The 18,382-nt window shown below is 37.6% G+C and overlaps 2 protein-coding genes across 17 annotated transcripts in view; one reads left to right on the top strand and one right to left on the bottom strand.

Moving 5' to 3' along the window:
• Positions 1 to 3,773, top strand: part of HERC4 (HECT and RLD domain containing E3 ubiquitin protein ligase 4) — a 153,140-nt gene extending 149,367 nt beyond the window's left edge. For all 12 annotated transcript variants that reach the window (XR_011382418.1, XR_011382419.1, XM_002718458.5 and 9 more), the window contains 2 exons: positions 2,281 to 2,383; positions 3,131 to 3,773. Coding sequence is in view for 10 of the 12 variants with exons in the window: in XM_002718458.5 (XP_002718504.1) it covers positions 2,281 to 2,383; positions 3,131 to 3,339 (312 nt within the window). In the remaining 2 variants the exon portion in view is untranslated. The remainder of the gene's footprint in view (positions 1 to 2,280; positions 2,384 to 3,130) is intronic.
• Positions 3,774 to 4,335: 562 nt separating this feature from the next.
• Positions 4,336 to 18,382, bottom strand: part of SIRT1 (sirtuin 1) — a 30,839-nt gene continuing 16,792 nt past the window's right edge. The window contains exons 5-10 of one of the 5 annotated variants that reach the window (XM_008270059.4): positions 15,203 to 15,350; positions 13,969 to 14,048; positions 11,940 to 12,126; positions 10,027 to 10,590; positions 9,004 to 9,348; positions 4,336 to 4,463 (exon numbers count right to left, since the gene is read on the bottom strand). In XM_008270059.4, coding sequence (XP_008268281.3) covers positions 9,020 to 9,348; positions 10,027 to 10,590; positions 11,940 to 12,126; positions 13,969 to 14,048; positions 15,203 to 15,350 — 1,308 coding nt within the window. In that variant the 3' untranslated portion in view covers positions 4,336 to 4,463; positions 9,004 to 9,019. Of the gene's footprint in view, positions 4,464 to 6,482; positions 6,571 to 7,250; positions 9,349 to 10,026; positions 10,591 to 11,939; positions 12,127 to 13,968; positions 14,049 to 15,202; positions 15,351 to 15,838; positions 15,964 to 18,382 lie in introns of those variants that run through there. The other 4 variants (XM_008270060.4, XM_017348751.3, XM_070057745.1 and 1 more) reach the window with 4 other exon arrangements.

Raw genomic sequence — 18,382 nt, 5'->3', positions numbered from 1 at the left:
TGCTGTGGCCCGAGAAAGCAGTGGAGGATGGCCCAAGTGCTTGGGCCCCAGAACCCACATGGGAGACTGGGAAGAAGCACCTGGCTTCTGGTGCCATTTGGGGAGTGAACCATCAGAAAGAAGACCTTTCTGTCTGTCTCTCTTTCTCACTGTCTATAACTCTACCTGTCGAATAAATTAAAAAAAAAAAAGGCATAGTTACAGAGAGAGGGAGAGACAGAAATCATTTTTTTTTTTTAAAGATTTATTTATTTATTTGAAAGGGTTACAGAGAGAGGAGTCGCAGAGAGAGTGAGTCTTCCTTCTGCTGGTTCACTCCCCAGACGGCCACAACGGCCAGAGCTGCGCCGATCCGAAGCCAGGAGCCAGGAGCTTCTTTCAGGTCTCCCATGTTGGTGCAGGGGCCCAAGGACTTGGGCCATCTTCTATTGCATTCCCAGGCCACAGCAGAGAGCTGGATTTGAAGAGGAGTAGTCGGGATGCTCCCATATGGGATGCCGGCACTTCAGGCCAGGGCATTAACCCACTGCGCCACAGCGCTGGCCCCGAGACAGAAATCTTACAAATGACTGCAATGGCCAGGGCTGAGCCAGACTGAAGCCGGGAGCCAGGAACTTGTTTGTTCTAGGTCTTCCATGTAGGTACAGGGGCCCAAGCACTTGGGCCAGCAGGGAACTGGATCGGAAGTAGAGCTGAGACACAAACTGGTGCCCCAATGGGATGCTGACATTGCTAGCAGCAGCTTTCCAGCCCCCTACTTACTTATCTTTATTTCCTTCCACTCCCATCACAATATAAGAACCTTAAGGGCAGAATTTTTGCCTCTGTTCATTGCCTTATTCCCAGCACCTACAAGGGCACTCAGTAAGCATTTAAAAATCTGTGTTCACTGAATAAGAGAGGACATCTTGGGGGTATACTTTATGATACCTTAGTACATTAGTATACTTTGATTTCTTCCGTTGTGTATCTGGTTCCTTATAATTTCAACAATTATGACCTGTGGCTCTAAATGTTCTTGTTTAATCAGGACTATCATGTTTCCTGCAAACCATTAAGAGATTAAAAGAACTTGTCATCCTCCTTTCATTCCCACTAACAAAAGTTCATAAACTTTGATTCAAGCAAATTAGTATGCTGTTAAAAATCAGTCCATTTTCTCCAAACTTGTTTGCAAATAAGGGAAAATATTTTGCAGATTTGAATTATCAAGAGTTCAGTGATTGAGATAATCATAGCTTTAAATAGGGAGAGCCCAGATAATCATAGCTTTAAATAGGGATCTGTTTCCCTCTCTCTTTCCCTCAAGTAAATAATAAAAATCTTAAAAAAAAAAAAAAAAGCTACCTCAGCTGTAAAATGAGGTAAGTGTACTTAGAAAAATACTTCATAATATAGAAACTGTTTCCTCTGTCCTGTCTTCTTTCTTAGTGCTAATATATGAGAGAGAAAGTAAGTTCTGTTGCTGCGGATTACTCTAAAACTTAGTGACTTAAAAATAATAGTGAGCATTTATTATTTATTGTCAGTTTCTGGTATTAGGAACTCAGGAGTGGCTTAGCTGGGTAGTTTTGGCTTAAGGGTCTCTTCTAAAGTTGCAGTCATCCAAAGGCTTGGTTAAGGATGTTCACTTCCTGGATGGCTCACTCACATGGCTTTTTTGGCAAGCAGCCTCAGTAGAACACCATGAGGACTGCTCTTTATAGACTGAGCATGCTCATGAAACGGCAGCTGGCTGGCCCCGGAGTGAGTGATCCAAAAGAAGGCTAGAGTTGCAGTGTTTGTTGATGGGCTAGCCTTAGGAATCACACATTCTCCATATTTACAGTATCCAGATTGTATAGGTCAGACCCATTCATCATGGGGAGGGGACTACACAGGGCCTGACTACCATAGATTTAAAACAATCTTGCAAACTCTGAGTAAACTGTGTTATTCTGAGAACTCTTTTTTGAATGAAAAATAGAATGTAATTATTGCAGAAAATTCCATGTTGATACTTGATATTAGTCCTCAGCATTGTTTTATTAATTCTGATTTATCCTTATTTAAAATATTTACTTAGGAAAATAGTATAACTCTATCATGTTCTTTGAAGTGGTGAGAGACATTTCTAGTAATATACATGCTTTCTTCCTTTTCTCCTGAAACTAATAGCTTCAAATCGCAAAATGCCCTAAACTCTTGGGCTATGTTAGCTTTATGTGCTAAGGAAACTAATTTGCCAGATTAAGGCAAAACCAATATCTGTTAATATTAATAAAAGATTGTTGTTTTTAGAATACAGAATACAAAGGGGAATACTGGGCAGAACATCCTACAATAAAAATTTTTTGGGAAGTGTTTCATGAATTACCATTGGAAAAGAAAAAACAATTTCTATGTAAGTATGTGAAGGGAATCTTATTAAATTTATTAGGGAAACTGGTCAACTTTGTTGTATTGGGTTATATTTTTAACAATATTCAGGTCTTTTAAAAAAAAACACTATTCCTATAGAAAGTTGATTCACTTTGTTGGATTAGGCTTTACTTTTATAATATTAAGGTCCTTTAGTTTTTCTAAAAGGACTAATCTACATCATTACATAAGTTTTGAAGGCTTAAATTCAGTTTGTCTCTAAAATGGTTCTTAAAAATGAAAATAAAGCATTTTTTTCTAAAAAAATCTTTGAAGAATAACTCTTCTCTCAGAATTTATGCATCTAAATGTGACACTCCCTTTGATAATCCTGCTATTTCCAAGAATATTTTTGGCAATCTAATCTCTTTTTTGAGAATCTTAGAATCTTGAGTTTTAGCTGATCATTATAAATTTTTAAATAACAAAAAATAGAAAAAGGAATTAATCTGAATGGCTGTTCTCAAGGGATCCCAGAAATGTTTTTGCCAATGGCAGTAGTCATTCTCAAACATTAAGCAATTCTTCTGTGCTAATATTAAGATTACACTTTTATGTGGAGGGACTATTAGTATGTGTCTCAAAAATCTTGCCCACCACAGATGGTAGAACTGAGTTTCTGCCTTAGGACAGTTGTTCGCATAAAGCTGTGCTAGTGATTGGTGATTGTACTAAGTATGACTTGCTGCTCTACGTTGCTGACATGGCTGAATGCTTCTCTGTTTGGCAGTATTTTTGACAGGTAGTGATCGCATTCCTATTCTTGGTATGAAGAGTCTCAAACTAGTCATCCAGTCAACAGGAGGTGGTGAGGAATATCTCCCAGTTTCTCATACCTGTTTTAATCTTCTGGATCTTCCGAAATATACAGAAAAAGAAACTCTGCGTTCTAAACTGATCCAAGCTATTGATCACAATGAAGGCTTCAGTTTAATATAACTTCGGAGTTATTACAGCTATTCAGTTTAGTGCAAAAGCATTAAGCTATTTGTGTTTTCCTTGTGATGAATTCAGCAAGACAGAGGTACTATTATAATTCTTAAACTTGCAAAATGCTATTATTCATGACAGCCAAAAAATATTAAAGGAAAATGAACTGTTATTAAACTTATTGTACAGAACTATGGATTTTTTCCATCTTACAATAAACATACAAGTATTGTGAATACATTAAAGTTTTACTAACATGAATTTTAAGAGTTTGCATATTTCAGAAATGATCTGATGTGTGAGTGCATGGAAATGTTGCTTAATTTTTCTTCAATCACTGGGTGAAAAAAGCCTTTAACCTTGGCCTGCAATAGTCGTTGGATTATTTTTTCATTTTGTAAATAATGTTAAGTTTTGTAATAAAATAGTATGTTCTGATACCAGTGCAGTTTCTATGGTTGTAATTGAACTGAGCAGACTTTATAGGTTAAAAATTATGATTTAAATCTGAGAATCTATAAAACGAAAAAAGGCATAATGGAAAGTTTTTTTGGGGGGCAGGGGCTAGAATGTCATTGTGCAAACCTAAATCACAGGTAGGAATTTACTAAATAACTTGTTTCTTTTGTGTACCCTGAGATGCCAATAATTAGGAAGTTGTTTATCAGAAAGCATATTAAGGTTTAAGAATGGAGGAATTTTATCTCTACAGTTGCCAGTAAACATTGGCTACATAGAGAACCAAACACTGAGATACAACTTTCTAAACTGCTGCAGGTTAGTATTTAGTCAGAATTTTCAGTGCTGTAGAACCATTTCCTTGAATTTTAAGAACAAATCTTAACAGTTTTATGGTGCTGATGCTTAGTTATCTGTCATTAAATTCTTTAGTCAATGCAAAACGTGACTTTCTGCTATAATACAAATATTTATTTTCAAAATTTATTTTAAAATGCCATGAAAATTGTTTAAATAATAATAAAAGATTTATTGGATCAATACTTAAAAACTTCCAGTGCTTCTCATGTAAGACTCAATTTTTCAAAAAGGGGAAGGTCTTAAATCTTGTATTGCTTATTCCCATTCAGATGTCTGTCCATAGTGTCTCATCTAATTCCAGACTTCAGAAACAACTGAAAAAAATATTTTAGTAACATTTTGCATCAAAATTTGATCTGAATTGTGTGTACCATAAATACCCTCAACATTTTTTTTAATTCTTTAAATTCATAATCCTAAAATGCAAATATTTTTGGATAAGGGATTGTAAACCTATATTTTACGATAGTTTACTATATAACAAACTACTGTTGAGCCACAGATATCTTTTTATAGATAGAGGCATTAAAACCAATGTTCTCTTAAGGTAACATTCCTCAGGCACTTTTCCCTGAGAATTCATCCATGTACCTGATATTACAACCATTTCCGAATGGGATTCATTCCTTGAAGGTAGTGATTATTCAGATGAAAAACGTGTATGTGTCAAATGCTTTTTTTCATTAGTAACCTTTGTATGCTATGAAGCCAATCTGTGAACCAGCAGCCACTTTCATAGTGTTAAGTGAACAAAGACATAGTCCCTAGGAGCATACGGCTAGAGGCTTAATTTGGGTACTGATAAGCTATTTCCTTCCTTGTTTACTGCAAACTGTAATACAGTAGTATTAACAAGATTCATGATAGGAAGTTAAACTACCTGCCATTTTTCTTCTTAAAATAGAGAAATATAGTAGTCAACTACTGAGTTTACAAAATTACAGGGGCTGAGACTATTGAGTTGGCTGAACTTGAAAATATTTGGCCTCCATAGGTAACAGACGATAGTACCCCATTGTTCTCTCCTAGGGCCCACTCATCAGTCAAGTTTTGTTAACAGGCTTTTGGCCTGCCTTATAGATTTTTACTGCATTTAAATGTTTGACGATTAGTCTTGAAGTATAATACGCGTAGGGCAGTCTTCCCCTGAAGACCAAATGGTAAGCTCCCTGAAATGAAAGCAAGGGCAAATGTTCCCGTTCTCAGGCTCTTGCGCACTCCCACCTCTTTTGCACTTTGAGCATCCAATACTGCTTTTGGTAGTTTTGCCCTTTGCTGTATTTTCATAGTTGTCTAAGTATTTCTAGAGAGAAACTGGAACAGAGACTGCCTATTTAAGTTGAACTTCCCAGGAAGGGTTCGGTCAAAGTCCAGATGTTCCTTAAATCTGGCTATAGATTTACTGAGGTGGGATGGGGAGTGCCTTTTACTGATACGTACAAGCCCTGCCTTATGCCAGCTAACTATGTATTTCTGAGAGATAAGGCTCAGGCTACACTTGTGGGTGGATACTCAATGTTCGCGGAAAAATAGAATAGGTAAGTTTTGTTGCCCCACCAAAAATCTTGAAATCTATGCCTAGTTGTGTTTTTTTGTTTGTTTGTTTTTTGTTTTGTTTTTTGAAGAGTGGACAGTGAGAGAGAGAGAGACAGAGAGAAAGGTCTTCCTTTTTGCCATTGGTTCACCCTCCAATGGCTGCTGCGGCCGGCGCATCACACTGATCCGAAGGCAGGAGCCAGGTGCTTCTCCTGGTCTCCCATGGGGTGCAGGGCCCAAGCACTTGGGCCATCCTCCACTGCACTCCCGGGCCACAGCAGAGAGCTGGCCTGGAAGAGGGGCAACCGGGACAGAATCCGGCGCCCCGACCGGAACTAGAACCTGGGGTGCCGGCGCCGCTAGGCGGAGGATTAGCCTAGTGAGCCGCGGCGCCGGCCTATGCCTAGTTTTTTCAAAATGCACATGCTATGATTTGGTGTCTCTGGAAGTAATTGATTAGACTGGTTTGTGGGGAGGTTGGCCACCATGATCAAGTTTTGGTGGCTTCATAAAAGCTTTATTGTGCTTCCCAGCTTGCCATATGACAGACAATTCCACACATGTACTCCCTCTTCCCATGTGATGCCCTGTGCCCCCTGTTGTTCTGCCAATAGGACACCTATCACCAGATGCTGAACTCAAGGGCTGCTTGGACAATGACCCTCCAAAACTGTAAGGCAAAATAAATGATCTTCCTTCTTAGTAAGTATGGTCTCTTAACTATCTTGTTACAGTAACAAAAAACTGAGGAATATATAATGCATGTTGAGAGCCACTCCAAAAGGAAGAAGAGACCGTTAGACCTTTTCTCCATATTTGTATTCCACCCAGGTGCCTTATTTAGTTACATCTTCCATTTTTGTTGAGGGAGAGGTTCTGGTGTACCTACAAGGACACATACCATCATATGCCATTAGGTAAGGTATCACAATCTATCAGTGGAATACAGTATATACTGCACTAACCAAAGGGGTTTGTGAATAGTGTTAAATGTAATTACAGGGCTGTAACTAAATTAGGCCTTGCCAGGTCCAAAGTTTTGACTATTTGAATGACTACTCATTAGAAAAAGAAAGGTCATACTTTTAAAAATACATTTATGGAATAATCCCACAATGGGAATTTATAGGTAATTTCTGCAGTGCTGAAAAGACATTAAAAACTGGAGACCTGAGGCAGGAGACCTCAGCACCAAACTGCTTGTCATTACATAGCCAATGTAAGGGGCACATTCCTGGCCTCTATAGTACTCTTAAAAAACTATGATGTATTACAGTAGACTCTCAGTTTGGCATCAGAAAGTTGACACCAAATATGATCTGCAGTCTTAGCACTTGTTGGAAGCTCTAACACCCAAGAACAAATTCTCAAGCATCTACCACTTTGGTCTTCCTTAGGCCCTCCCTGGCCTAGAATGTTGGAAATAAATCTGTACCCTCAGTGTTTACAAGAACTGGCATGGTTAGACTAAAAAATGTTGCACAATGAAAAAAATACGGTGAGAGCCCTCAAAGCTGTATTAAGTTGTGCGCAACTCTACAAGTTTATACCTTAAAACAATGTAATTTAACAGAAAAAAGTCAAATGACAATTTTAATAGACTTTAAAACAGTGTATACAAGTATAAAACACTGGTTTTGTATTTCAAAAGTTGGAGAATATCCAGTCATTAAACAGTCTACAAAACATATGCCAGTAGATTACATAAAAGACTATGTACAATATAAAAAGAGCTGAAAACAGTCTTCACTGTAAAAATAATTTAAAACAAATTTCTCAATTTAAAATATCATCTATAGCACAAACACATCATGCAAATGGAAAACTAAATATACTGCATTCTTTAGTGTAGCCAAATAAATGCGGATTGAGACTTCTTAGGTAGGGAAATGTCCATTCAGTACAACTTTTTTCTGACAGTAATGGTACTAGCTGGGTATTTTATGCATCAAGAACAGCTGTATTTCAAACCCCTTTTCTTGTAATAAATACTAAGCCAACACAGAAATGCTTTATACTTTATAATTGGCATAATGTTCAAAAAAGGTCTGGAAAATAAATGTGCTGTGCAATTTTATAATAAAGTATGAACTTTTTTGAAAGGCTAGAAGCTTCTGCAGCTTAGAAAGTTGATCTCTAAGTCTTAAGGCAGGCTAAGCTTTTAAATAAAGATACATTGTAAGAACTAGTTTCATTCATTAACTGTTCTGCTATTACAAGTTATTTCATGTTCACCTTCCATAATACTAGGCTAGCAGTTTGGTATTTATTACCCCAAATCCTCCCAAAGGAGACATGTACTTTCTGGCTGAGTTAAAATTAACATCTTATTACTTTGGAACTGTAATCAGAGGCCTGTTGCTCTCCTCATTAATGGAAAAACAGCAGTCCAAAATATTACACTCTGCCCTGTAGAAGTACCATAACTATAGATTCAGAAAAGCTTTGCATATTCACATCTTGCCAGTTTAATACTTACAGAACAGGATTGATGCAAGCTCTACCACAGTGATAGGTATTTAAACAATGGCAAATATTTCAAAACTAAGGGGGTCCAGGCAGGCACTATTGTTTCTAAAGCAACTGAAACATTTCCAAAGCATTTGTTTTTCAGGTTAGTTTTATGAGCCAATATAGACATTATTACATGTCCTCAGGAAGTACAAAAGCCATCTTCATTTGAACAGATACAATATTCCTGAAATGCTTAGCACCAAGTCCTTCTTTTACATAAAGATAAACCGAGTGCCTTCCTGCATATTGTTGACTTCATTCTACTCAAGTTGCATGTCATTTCAGATTTTTAAAAAGTTAGCTGCCACAAGTTTTGGAAAATGCCAGTGTTTAAAAATAGATAATTGTGCTAAAAAATCAAAAGTATAGCAGAACAGATTTTGAGGACTTCAAATCATTCAATGTAATAAAGAAAAGTGTGAAAATACCATTCTTTGGTCTAGATAAGCTGTTCCCTTTACATTAATTTAACATTCCAATGGCTTTTTGAATTTAAAATGTTGAAACTCACTAGGCAAAAAATTATATATACATATGGATGTATCATACAAACGAACCCTTGAAAGAAAGTGAAAAAGTCTTGACCAACATTTGGTTAAAGATACTTAGTACCTTTCTTTCAAAACAAAAAGTTAGTGTTGCGTGTACAGAAATAATAAAGTTAAAAAATTATCCATGAAAAACCACCTATTTTACCAGTCTATAAATATTACACCTTTCTGGTTTCCTTCTCTATTGAGTTCACAAGTAAACATTCACTTTGACATGCTAAAGTTCCTAATGCTGGTGGAACAATTCCTGTACCTGGACAGCTGCAACATTATGATTTGTTTGATGGATAGTTGACATCTGTTGCTTCCTGTTTCACAGATACAGCTTCATTAACTGCCTCTTGAAGACCTCCATCAGCCCCAAATCCAGTTCCTCCAGGTCTCTCTGGAACATCAACATCATCTTCCAAGCCATTGTAGAATTCTTCAATCTCACTTTCATCCTCCAGTGGTTCTTCTAAACTTGGACTCTGGCATGTGCCACTATCACTGTTACTTCCACAAGAACTAGAGGATAAGACATCATCTTCAGAGTCTGAATATACCTCAGCGCCATGGAAAATATAACGATTTGGTGGTAAAAACAGATACTGATTACCTGAAATATGGTAGTAAAAGGGAAATGTTAGTAATCAAACTTCTAAGACTATTTGGTAGCCTAGAATTAAGAGTAGGTTTCAGCTTTGCCTTTTTTACAAGTGTCACTACTACAGACTATTACTATTAATAGTGTTTTGTTAAAAACAAGCTGTAAACTTAGTAGTCCTGGGTGCAAATCTTAGTTTGCTACTTGTTTAAAATTAAGTATCCAGCCCCGCCTACATTAGCTACCCAATTCATTTTACTGAAGTACTTATTTCAAATTCATTATTTGCAGTAACTTTTATTTTGTGAATGTCTTCACACACACACACTGTAGTCTGGACACCGACAGAAAATTAGGCCCCACCACCAATCTGCTGCATCAAAATTTATTGTCTATAAGACCTATACATATTAAACTTCGTAAACCCATTGACAAAGAGTTCACCTATGATAACAAACGGAGGTTCCTTCTCAACCCCTCCATACAGGGCTTTAACTTCAAGTAAATGAGTTTTTCCCTATGATAAGATAATACAAGCAACCTTTTTCTAACTAAAATTGTTAACTTTTCATCCCTGAACACAGTTAGTTGCTACATAAAGATACCCTAATCAATATTAGCCTGCCAAGTTGCTAGCTTCTTGCAGTTGTCATAATCATCTTTACAAAATAGTTCAACAGCCTCTCTTACCATCGAGCCGCTTACTAATCTGTTCCTTTGCAATTCTGCTGGGCCAGCACTTTCTCACTGTGTCAGCAACTGAGGTTCGTTCATTTTTCTCCCCAGTATTGGAACCAACACTCTTCATATCCGGATTTTCCACCTGTTCAGTGACACTTTCAGTATTCCTAGGATTAGTCTGTACTTCCTGTGATTTTTCTTCCATACAAACTTTTGATTGAGAGACATCTGAATCGTCCACATTACTCTTAGTTGCTTGGTCTATAAGCTTAACAATCATTGAAGAATTTGGTGGTGAAGTTCTTTCTGGTGAACTTGAATCTTCTGAAATATGTAGAGGTGTTGGTGGCAACTCTGACAAATGAACCAACTCTTTTTGTGTTCGTGGAGGTTTTTCAGTAATTTCTGAAAGCTTTATAGGGTTGCAGCAAAGTTTGGCATATTCACCACCTAGCCTGTGACACAGTTCATTAATTATGACATCACAGTCTCCAAGAAGCTCTACATCAAAATGTAGATGAGGCAAAGGTTCCCTATTAATTAATATCTGAGGCACTTCGTGGGGTATGGAACCTAAAAATGGGGTGAAAATGAGAGAAAGGGGAGGGGAAGTAGGCTGGTAAAATCACAACAGATATGCCATGCAAAAATCTAATAAGGATCAGACTCCAACCAAAAAAGAAACTCTCCACTAATACTTAACAACTGTTACATATAATAGCCATTACATTTCATCAAACTAGCTTGTAAGCAGGTGAGCAGTACCTTTTAAAATCCCAGGTTCTGCTCCTGTCTCGTGGTTACCTCAATGTCTTTCTGTAGAATGAGGGTAATAACAGTACTTTTCCAGAAGGTTCTGGTGAGGATTAAATGATTTAATGTGTCATGTGCATAGTAGAGTTCTTGGCATGTAAGTGTTACCACTCTGATAAAAAGGGGGTGAAAAAGTCACAAATATAAGTGTGTGTTACATTTTAAAAAAGTTATCTTGGCCTATCACCAACACACACACAAAGCTTTTAAGAGAAAAGCTTTTAAGGCAGAGAAAGCCTCTGAATTAGCTTTGAAAGGGGGGAAAATATAATGTAAAGAGGCTTGTATATTACATTTTCAAGTTTCATCGAATTACAAATAGGCTTATTTTACTTTAATAGAACTTCACAACTAAGATTGAGTTAACTGCTGAAGCTGCAGATGGACAGAAGTTTCTTTCAACTTTTTACTCTGGCTCCCTATTTGATTGCTGAGGTAGAGATTTATTGAATTCTCTGCTTAGGAGTTTAAGACATCAGACCACTGAAATAGCCCTTATAACATCTCCCTTATTCCCTTACCTAAGTGAAAAAGGAGTATGAAAATATATGCTAGCCAGTGCTGTGGCATAGCGGGTAAAGCCGCTGCCTGCAGTGCTGACTGCTCCACTTCCTGTCCAGCTCTCTGCTATGACCTGCACCCGCGTGGGAGACCCAGACAAAGCTCCTGGCTTCGGATTGGCTCAGCGCTCCAGCAGTTGCAGCCATCTTGGGAGTGAACCAGTGGATGGAAGACCTCTCTCTCTCTCTCTGCCTCTCCTCTATTTAAACTGACTCTCAAATAAATCTTTAAAAATACATATAAATATATGCAAAAGATAACTTCAAGACTGTATACAACAGCGCAAATATTATGGGTACAGTAAATCCATGACATGGCATGAAATCATCACTGCAAAACTAAATCAGTCATTTTAAACCCCCAAACTGTATCTTACATGTATACACTTCTATCAAACTAGACTCACTAGATCTGAAATCAAATTTGAAAGATCAGCTGTAATCACATTAAGACTAAAAACACAAAAATTTAAGGCATTTATAATTGTACAGATCCACAACCCCCTTGGCTTTACATAGAGAAATATTCGATAAAAGCCATCAACTTACTTGGAATTAGTGCTACTGGTCTTACTTTCAGGGAAGACCCAATAACAATGAGGAGATCAACTTCATCTTTGTCATACTTCATGGCTCTATGAAATTGTTCGGGTAAGTTTTCACCAAAAAAGACAATCTCTGGTTTCATGATAGCCAGTGGTTCATCAGCTGGGCACCTAGGACATCGAGGAACTACCTGCATGTTCCAGATTTTGTTTAAGACAGGGAAGTGAAGAGAGAGTCCAAGTTAGAAACAGTCAACATGTCCACACTTCCTAAGGATGCATTTCAAAATTGCCAAAACAGAAAAAGTGGATAAACAGCAGGGGGAGAAACTACTTATGTATTAACTATCAATAAACAGATAACATTCACACACCAAACATAACAGCACTGTACAAAGTACCTTCAAGAAGTTTGTGGGAAACAGAATTTTAAAGAGCTTAATTTGATGCAAGAAAAATCTGAAATCCATGCATTTAGAACATGCATTTGTTTTCCATGAAATTTAAGATTTATTTTGAAAGAAGATGGACAGACAGGGATTTTCCATCCACTGGTTCATTCCTCAGATGGCTGCAATAGCCAGAGCTTCATCCAGGTCTTCCATGTGGGTGGCAGGGGCTCAAACACTCTAGCCATCCTCTGCTGTTTTTCCCAGGCCAATGGCAGAGCTTGATCACAAGTGGAGCAGCTGGAACACAAATCAGCATCCATCGGGATGCTGGTGTCGCAGGCAGCACTACATCATAAGGCTGGCCCCTTCCATTAGTCTTTTCTTATAAGCCTGGATTTCAAAATTTTTTTGCACCAAATCCTAATTATCTTTTAACTGTATTTTCTACTTTATGACCCTCACACTGAAGTACTATCCTGCTCTATTTTTTCATGTGTAGAAGTATACAATATTTATGAGTTTATTGCAGGGGTCAGTGTTGCAGCACAGCATATTCAGCCACTGGGTGGGATGGCTGCATACCCTATCAGTGTGCCCGTTCAGTTCCCAGCTCCCTACTGATGTATCTAAGCAGATGATGGCTCAAGACTTGAGTCTGCTGCTCAGGGACCCAGATGGAGTTTCTGGCTTTGGCCCCCCACCCCAGATGTTGCAGCCATTTGAGGAGTGAAACAGTCAATGGAAGATCTCAGTCTCTCCCTCCCTCCTAGGCATTCTGCCCTTCAAATCTAAGAATTTCTTGTATATTAAGAGAAACAACAGGTATGTATACACACAACATAGGACTTAAATCCTAAAGAAAAAAAAAAAAACAGGAAATGATGCTATCCTCCCTCTCATAATTATACATGATTACGCAGCTAAGAACATAGAACCTATTTCTGGATGACTTATTTCCTATTACATTTTCTTTGGGGGGGGGGCGGTGAGCATGTATGAAATACTTTACTATCATTTCATTTCTAAAATGTTCTGAAGGATTACCATAACTGATTTAATATTCCAAATCTGACAGACACTAAAAAAGAGAAGTAACATCTCATAGTCTTTACACTGGGCTTAAATACTAAGGAGAAACTTCATCATTTTAAAGAGACGTTACATAGGGTGCTGCCTTGGTGCAGGTAAAGCTGCCACCTGCAACAGCAGCATCCACATGAGCACCAGTTCAAGTCCCAGCTGCTCCACTTCTATTACAGCTCGCTGTTAACCTGCCTGGGAAAGCAGAGGAAGACGGCCGGGGTGCTTGGGCCCCCAACACCCATATGGGGGACCTGAATGGAGTTCTAGGCTGCTGGCTTTGGCCTGGTCATTGTGGCCACCCAAGGAGTGAACCAGATGGGAGATCTCTGTGTAACTCTGCCTTTCAGATAAATAAATCTTTTAAAAAGATATTATGGAGCAAATGTTTTCTGTACAAGTACTGAAAGGTTCTTTTGTATTTCCTTAAAATTCCCAATGCTAACAATCTCTTCCTAGACCTTTCTGTACCACATGCTTGTAGGCAAAAAATTAAAATAAGAATCTGGCAGAAGAACAGGTCAGAGACTCACAACTCCTAAAACATGGATAGTAAATTACCTGATTAAAAATATCTCCTCGTACAGCTTCACAGTCAACTTTGTATTTACAGATCAGGCAAGATGCTGTTGCAAAGGAACCTACAATCAACATACATACACATGCTTTATTAAAGGAGTGTTTGTTTCTTGAACATACCACAAATGTTACAAAGTTTGAAACTAGGAAAGCAACGAGTTTTAAAGCTTTAGGGAATTTCACATGAGTGTTTAGGGGATGAATTAAAATATACACATGAAGGTGGTTCAAAAAGTACCACTTAATGAATAACTGCATGGATGTCAAGTTTGTGCTGAAATACTTATTTTCATTCCATTTCCCAATAAAATTTTGAAGTACCCATGTGTGTGCATGTATATATACACATTTTTATCCCCAAGACACATACATAGGTAGAGGACACAATCCTCAACTGGTGAAACTCTTCAATAAAGTAATTCCTCCAGAGCAGTGAGAACATTTCAATTGTGTTAGTTCAACAGCTGCACTGTGGAAGTACTGTAGATAGATGAGAAATGGCCTGTTCGTACTTACTGAAATTTCTGAATCCTGTACATCTGAACTGACCACTTCCTTTGGCTTCATATACTAAAACTGTCACATTACTTCACATATACCCAATATTACTGTTATAATCATTAAGATTATTTAAAATAATGGAATGGTAGGCAACTGCAATGTCTTTTTAATTCCAAAGTACTTAACATTTGAAATATTTTGTACAATTAGATGTCAAGGCCAATATTTCTGGTTTTATTATTTTTGCATTTTACATCTTAGATTACAAGTAGGTAACACAAATAATATTCATAATGCTCAAACTCCATTACTGAATGGCAGCCTGCTTTCTAAAACTGGTTATCCCTAGAAAACTAAATAAATCAGGGGCCAGCATTATGGTGGAGTGGGTTAATGCTCTGGCCTGAAGCACCAGCATCCCATATGGGCACCAGTTCCGATCCAGCTCTCTGCTCTGGCCAGGGAAAGCAGTAGAAGATGGCCCAAGTCCTTGGGCCCCTACACCCAAGTGGGAGACCTGGAAGAAGCTCCTGGCTTCGGATCGGTGCAGCTCCGGCCATTGCGGCCAGTTTGGGAGTGAACTATCGGATGGAAGACCCTCCCCCCGCCTCTTCTCTCTCTGTGTGTAACTCTTTCAAATAAATAAATAAATATATCTAAAAAAAGGAAAAAAAAATACTAAATAAATGAGAAAGCCATTTTGAAGTTTACTAACCATGACATTGAATTATCCTTTGGATTCCTGCAACCTGTTCAAGAGTGTCTATGTTCTGGGTATAGTTGCGAAGAAGTTTCCCTTCCTTATCTGACAAGGCAATGAATTTGTGACAGAGAGACGGTTGAAACTGTCCAGGATATATTTCCTATATAATGCAAAAGGTAGTTATTAGCTTACATTAATGAAGTAAGTTTAACAAATGTCATGTTTAGGTTTAACAAGACTACCAATGATAATTGCCCATGTTTAAGTAATTTTAAAAAACGAACATTTTAAAGCATCTAAATGGATGCAACACACACCTAGAAATGGACTGTTGCTGTAATGTGTGCAAAACTCAGCAGTTAGTGAACTTGGCCCCCTGCAAAGTCAACCCACAACATCTCTAATTAATGTTAATAGATATTTTAATTAAGTCAGAAGTAACATACACCTTAGGGTATCTAATTTTTGTTGGCTGCAAATTCAGATTTTAAGGAAAAAGGGGAGAAGTTTAAACTGAAATTACAGATATCAAAAGTATGGTGACTTTTTAACTAAAAAAGGCTCTGTCAACATTAATTTTTTTTGATTAATCATTCATTATAAATATCATCCTGTTGGAAGTTTAAAGCTAAAGTTTTAATTCCTTACCAAAATTGTTTTCCTTCCTCTGCACAGGCACATACTGGTATAGTATAGAGTTGCTCATGAATGCTGAGTTGCTGGATTTTGTGTGTGTGTTTTTCCCCCCAAATAATGCTTCAATGCTGTTTCTTCTTTAAAAACAAAGAATTCAGATATACACATGGCAAAAAGATCAGAGAGAAAGTATCAATTTTGGTCCTCCCAACTTTTAACAGTGTTTTTATTAAATCTCATTTAGTAAGTGACTAATGGCAAAGGAAGTTTCTTCTTTTTTTTTCTTTGAAGTAGTAGTGCTCTCTACTGACTTCCTTACCATTTATCACAATCTGTCATCATAATGCTAGCAAAAAACTAGACACAACCGTAAGCACTAGAGAAACGGTTGCATAAATATGGTACATCCATAGAGTGGAATATGCAGCCATTCAAAAGACTGAGGGAGATACAGTTGCACTGACGTGGAAAATGGTCCATGACATACATGAAAAAGCAAGTTAGTCACCAGTGTGTATAGTCTGTTTTTGTTATTAGGCAAAAATGGAAATTATATGCACATGTATATAGCTATGTCCATCCATATAAACAAGTCAGGAAGGATACAAACAAGCTGTAAATGGGATGGGAGGGGGAAACAGGAACTCCTGACACTATACCAAAAAAAAATTTTGAGGGGACTAGAGATGATTATTACCTATTTAATTTATCAAATCAAGAAAAAAATAAATATAAAACGTTTACCATCTAAACAGAAGGACTCCTTTCAAGGTAACATCAATAACAAACTAATCCCATGGTAACTACCATGTGCATGTCCATATGCTGCTAAAGTTATTCATACAAAAAATAGAAAAATTCTGCCTATTGAATGATTAAATGATTTAATGAACAATGCATACAGGAAGTAGCAAATCTGAAGAACTATTTTAATATTAAAGTCATCAATGCTTACAGAAAACAAAGTCACATTTTGATCTGGAATCTTACTAAAGCTCCTGGAAATCACTTAGAAAATTTTAGCCAATATGAGTTAGACAACATATAAAATAGTAGGGAAAACAGCAAGAGCATGCCAAACACAGAACAAGAAGGGACGACTATCTCCTGTTTATGTTCAGCAAACAAAAGTAAGATGATTTTCTTCCTGGTCCAAGTGCTTATGTTCCTGCCACTCAGGTAGGAGACCCAGATGGAGTTCCTGCCTCCTGGCCTCAAGATGTCTGCCTATTACAGGCATTCAGGAGCTGTGGAAGGTAGTTTTCTTACTCTCTTGTTGCTCTGCCTTTCAAATAAATCTTTAAAAAAGACTCCACTTCCTTGAATTCTGCATGCTTTATACAACTCCATTTTTTAAAGAGAGGTTAAGAAACACAAGTGTACAAGAAATTAGATTTACCTCTACACTTCAGTTCCCTTTATGTCTAGCCTCTAACAGTTCAAGATAGCTTAATACTTAAGTGAATTACAAGTGAATTCCTTTAGCTGGGAATAACTTACAAAGGACTTTGCTTTATAAATCCTTTTTATAAGTCCATTTATGTGTGTGAAAACCTACCTGAGTTGAGTTTTATTTTCCTTTAACTATCAAATGAACCATACCTGAATGACTAACTTAAATACTGTGCTAAAGATACTATCAAACAGTTTAAAAGCTACTGTCAGGCAATTATTTGGCACAGTGGTTAAGATGCCATTCTCCCTTATAGAAGTACCTGGGTTCAAGTCCTGGCTCCACTCTCAATTTGAGCTTCTGCTAATTTGCACCCTGGGAGGCAGCAGGTGCTCACTTAAGTAGCTGAGTCTCCGCCACCTACACAGAGACCTGGATTGAGTTCCTGGCTCTCAACATCAGGCTGATCCAGAATCAGCCATCACAGGTGAGTGGGGAGTAAACCAGCAGATGGAAGCGCTCATCCTTGCTCTCTCTGCCACTCAAATAAATAAATGAAAATTAAAAAAAAAAAATTAGTCTGGAATGACTGTTTCAATAGAAACCACTCCTAAGATTTTTAACACGGGAAAGTCTGCTGAAAACCAACCAAATGGCTGGAGAAACTTACAACTAGAATATGAATTAAATCTTCCATGTTGCAAGAGTAACATGCTAACCCAGTTCTCTGCAAGATAAGTCATCCCAGATCTGAACATCCTACTTTCTTTACCAAATTTCTAGCAATACTGACCAGACCACCATAGAGGCATGGGTGTAACTGCCCCTCAAAACTAAAAAGATTCTTCCAAGTTTTTAAAAGGTCAGTATTTGCTAATACGCACCTCCTCGTATAGAGCAGGAGGCAATAAGTAAAACTGGTAAGAAGCTAGAATCTAAGTTCTCCATGTTGCCAAAAAGAGAAGTGAAAGCAATCCTGGGAATCCTCAAGCCCTATCTTGTTTCATTCATTCGACAAAACCACACTTGTGAATAAACCTACTAATTATCTCGATCAAAATCGATATTTACCACAAAGTACAGGTAGCTGACAAACTCAACTGTGATTTTAAAAAATGTCTGGTCCCCTTAGGAATTTATGGATCAGCATACTTGTTCCAAAC

This window comes from Oryctolagus cuniculus, chromosome 15, assembly GCF_964237555.1.
Source record: "Oryctolagus cuniculus chromosome 15, mOryCun1.1, whole genome shotgun sequence".
Lineage (NCBI taxonomy): Eukaryota > Metazoa > Chordata > Mammalia > Lagomorpha > Leporidae > Oryctolagus > Oryctolagus cuniculus.
Note: the sequence above shows the minus strand (reverse complement) of the source record. Positions and strands in the feature narration are given on the sequence as shown.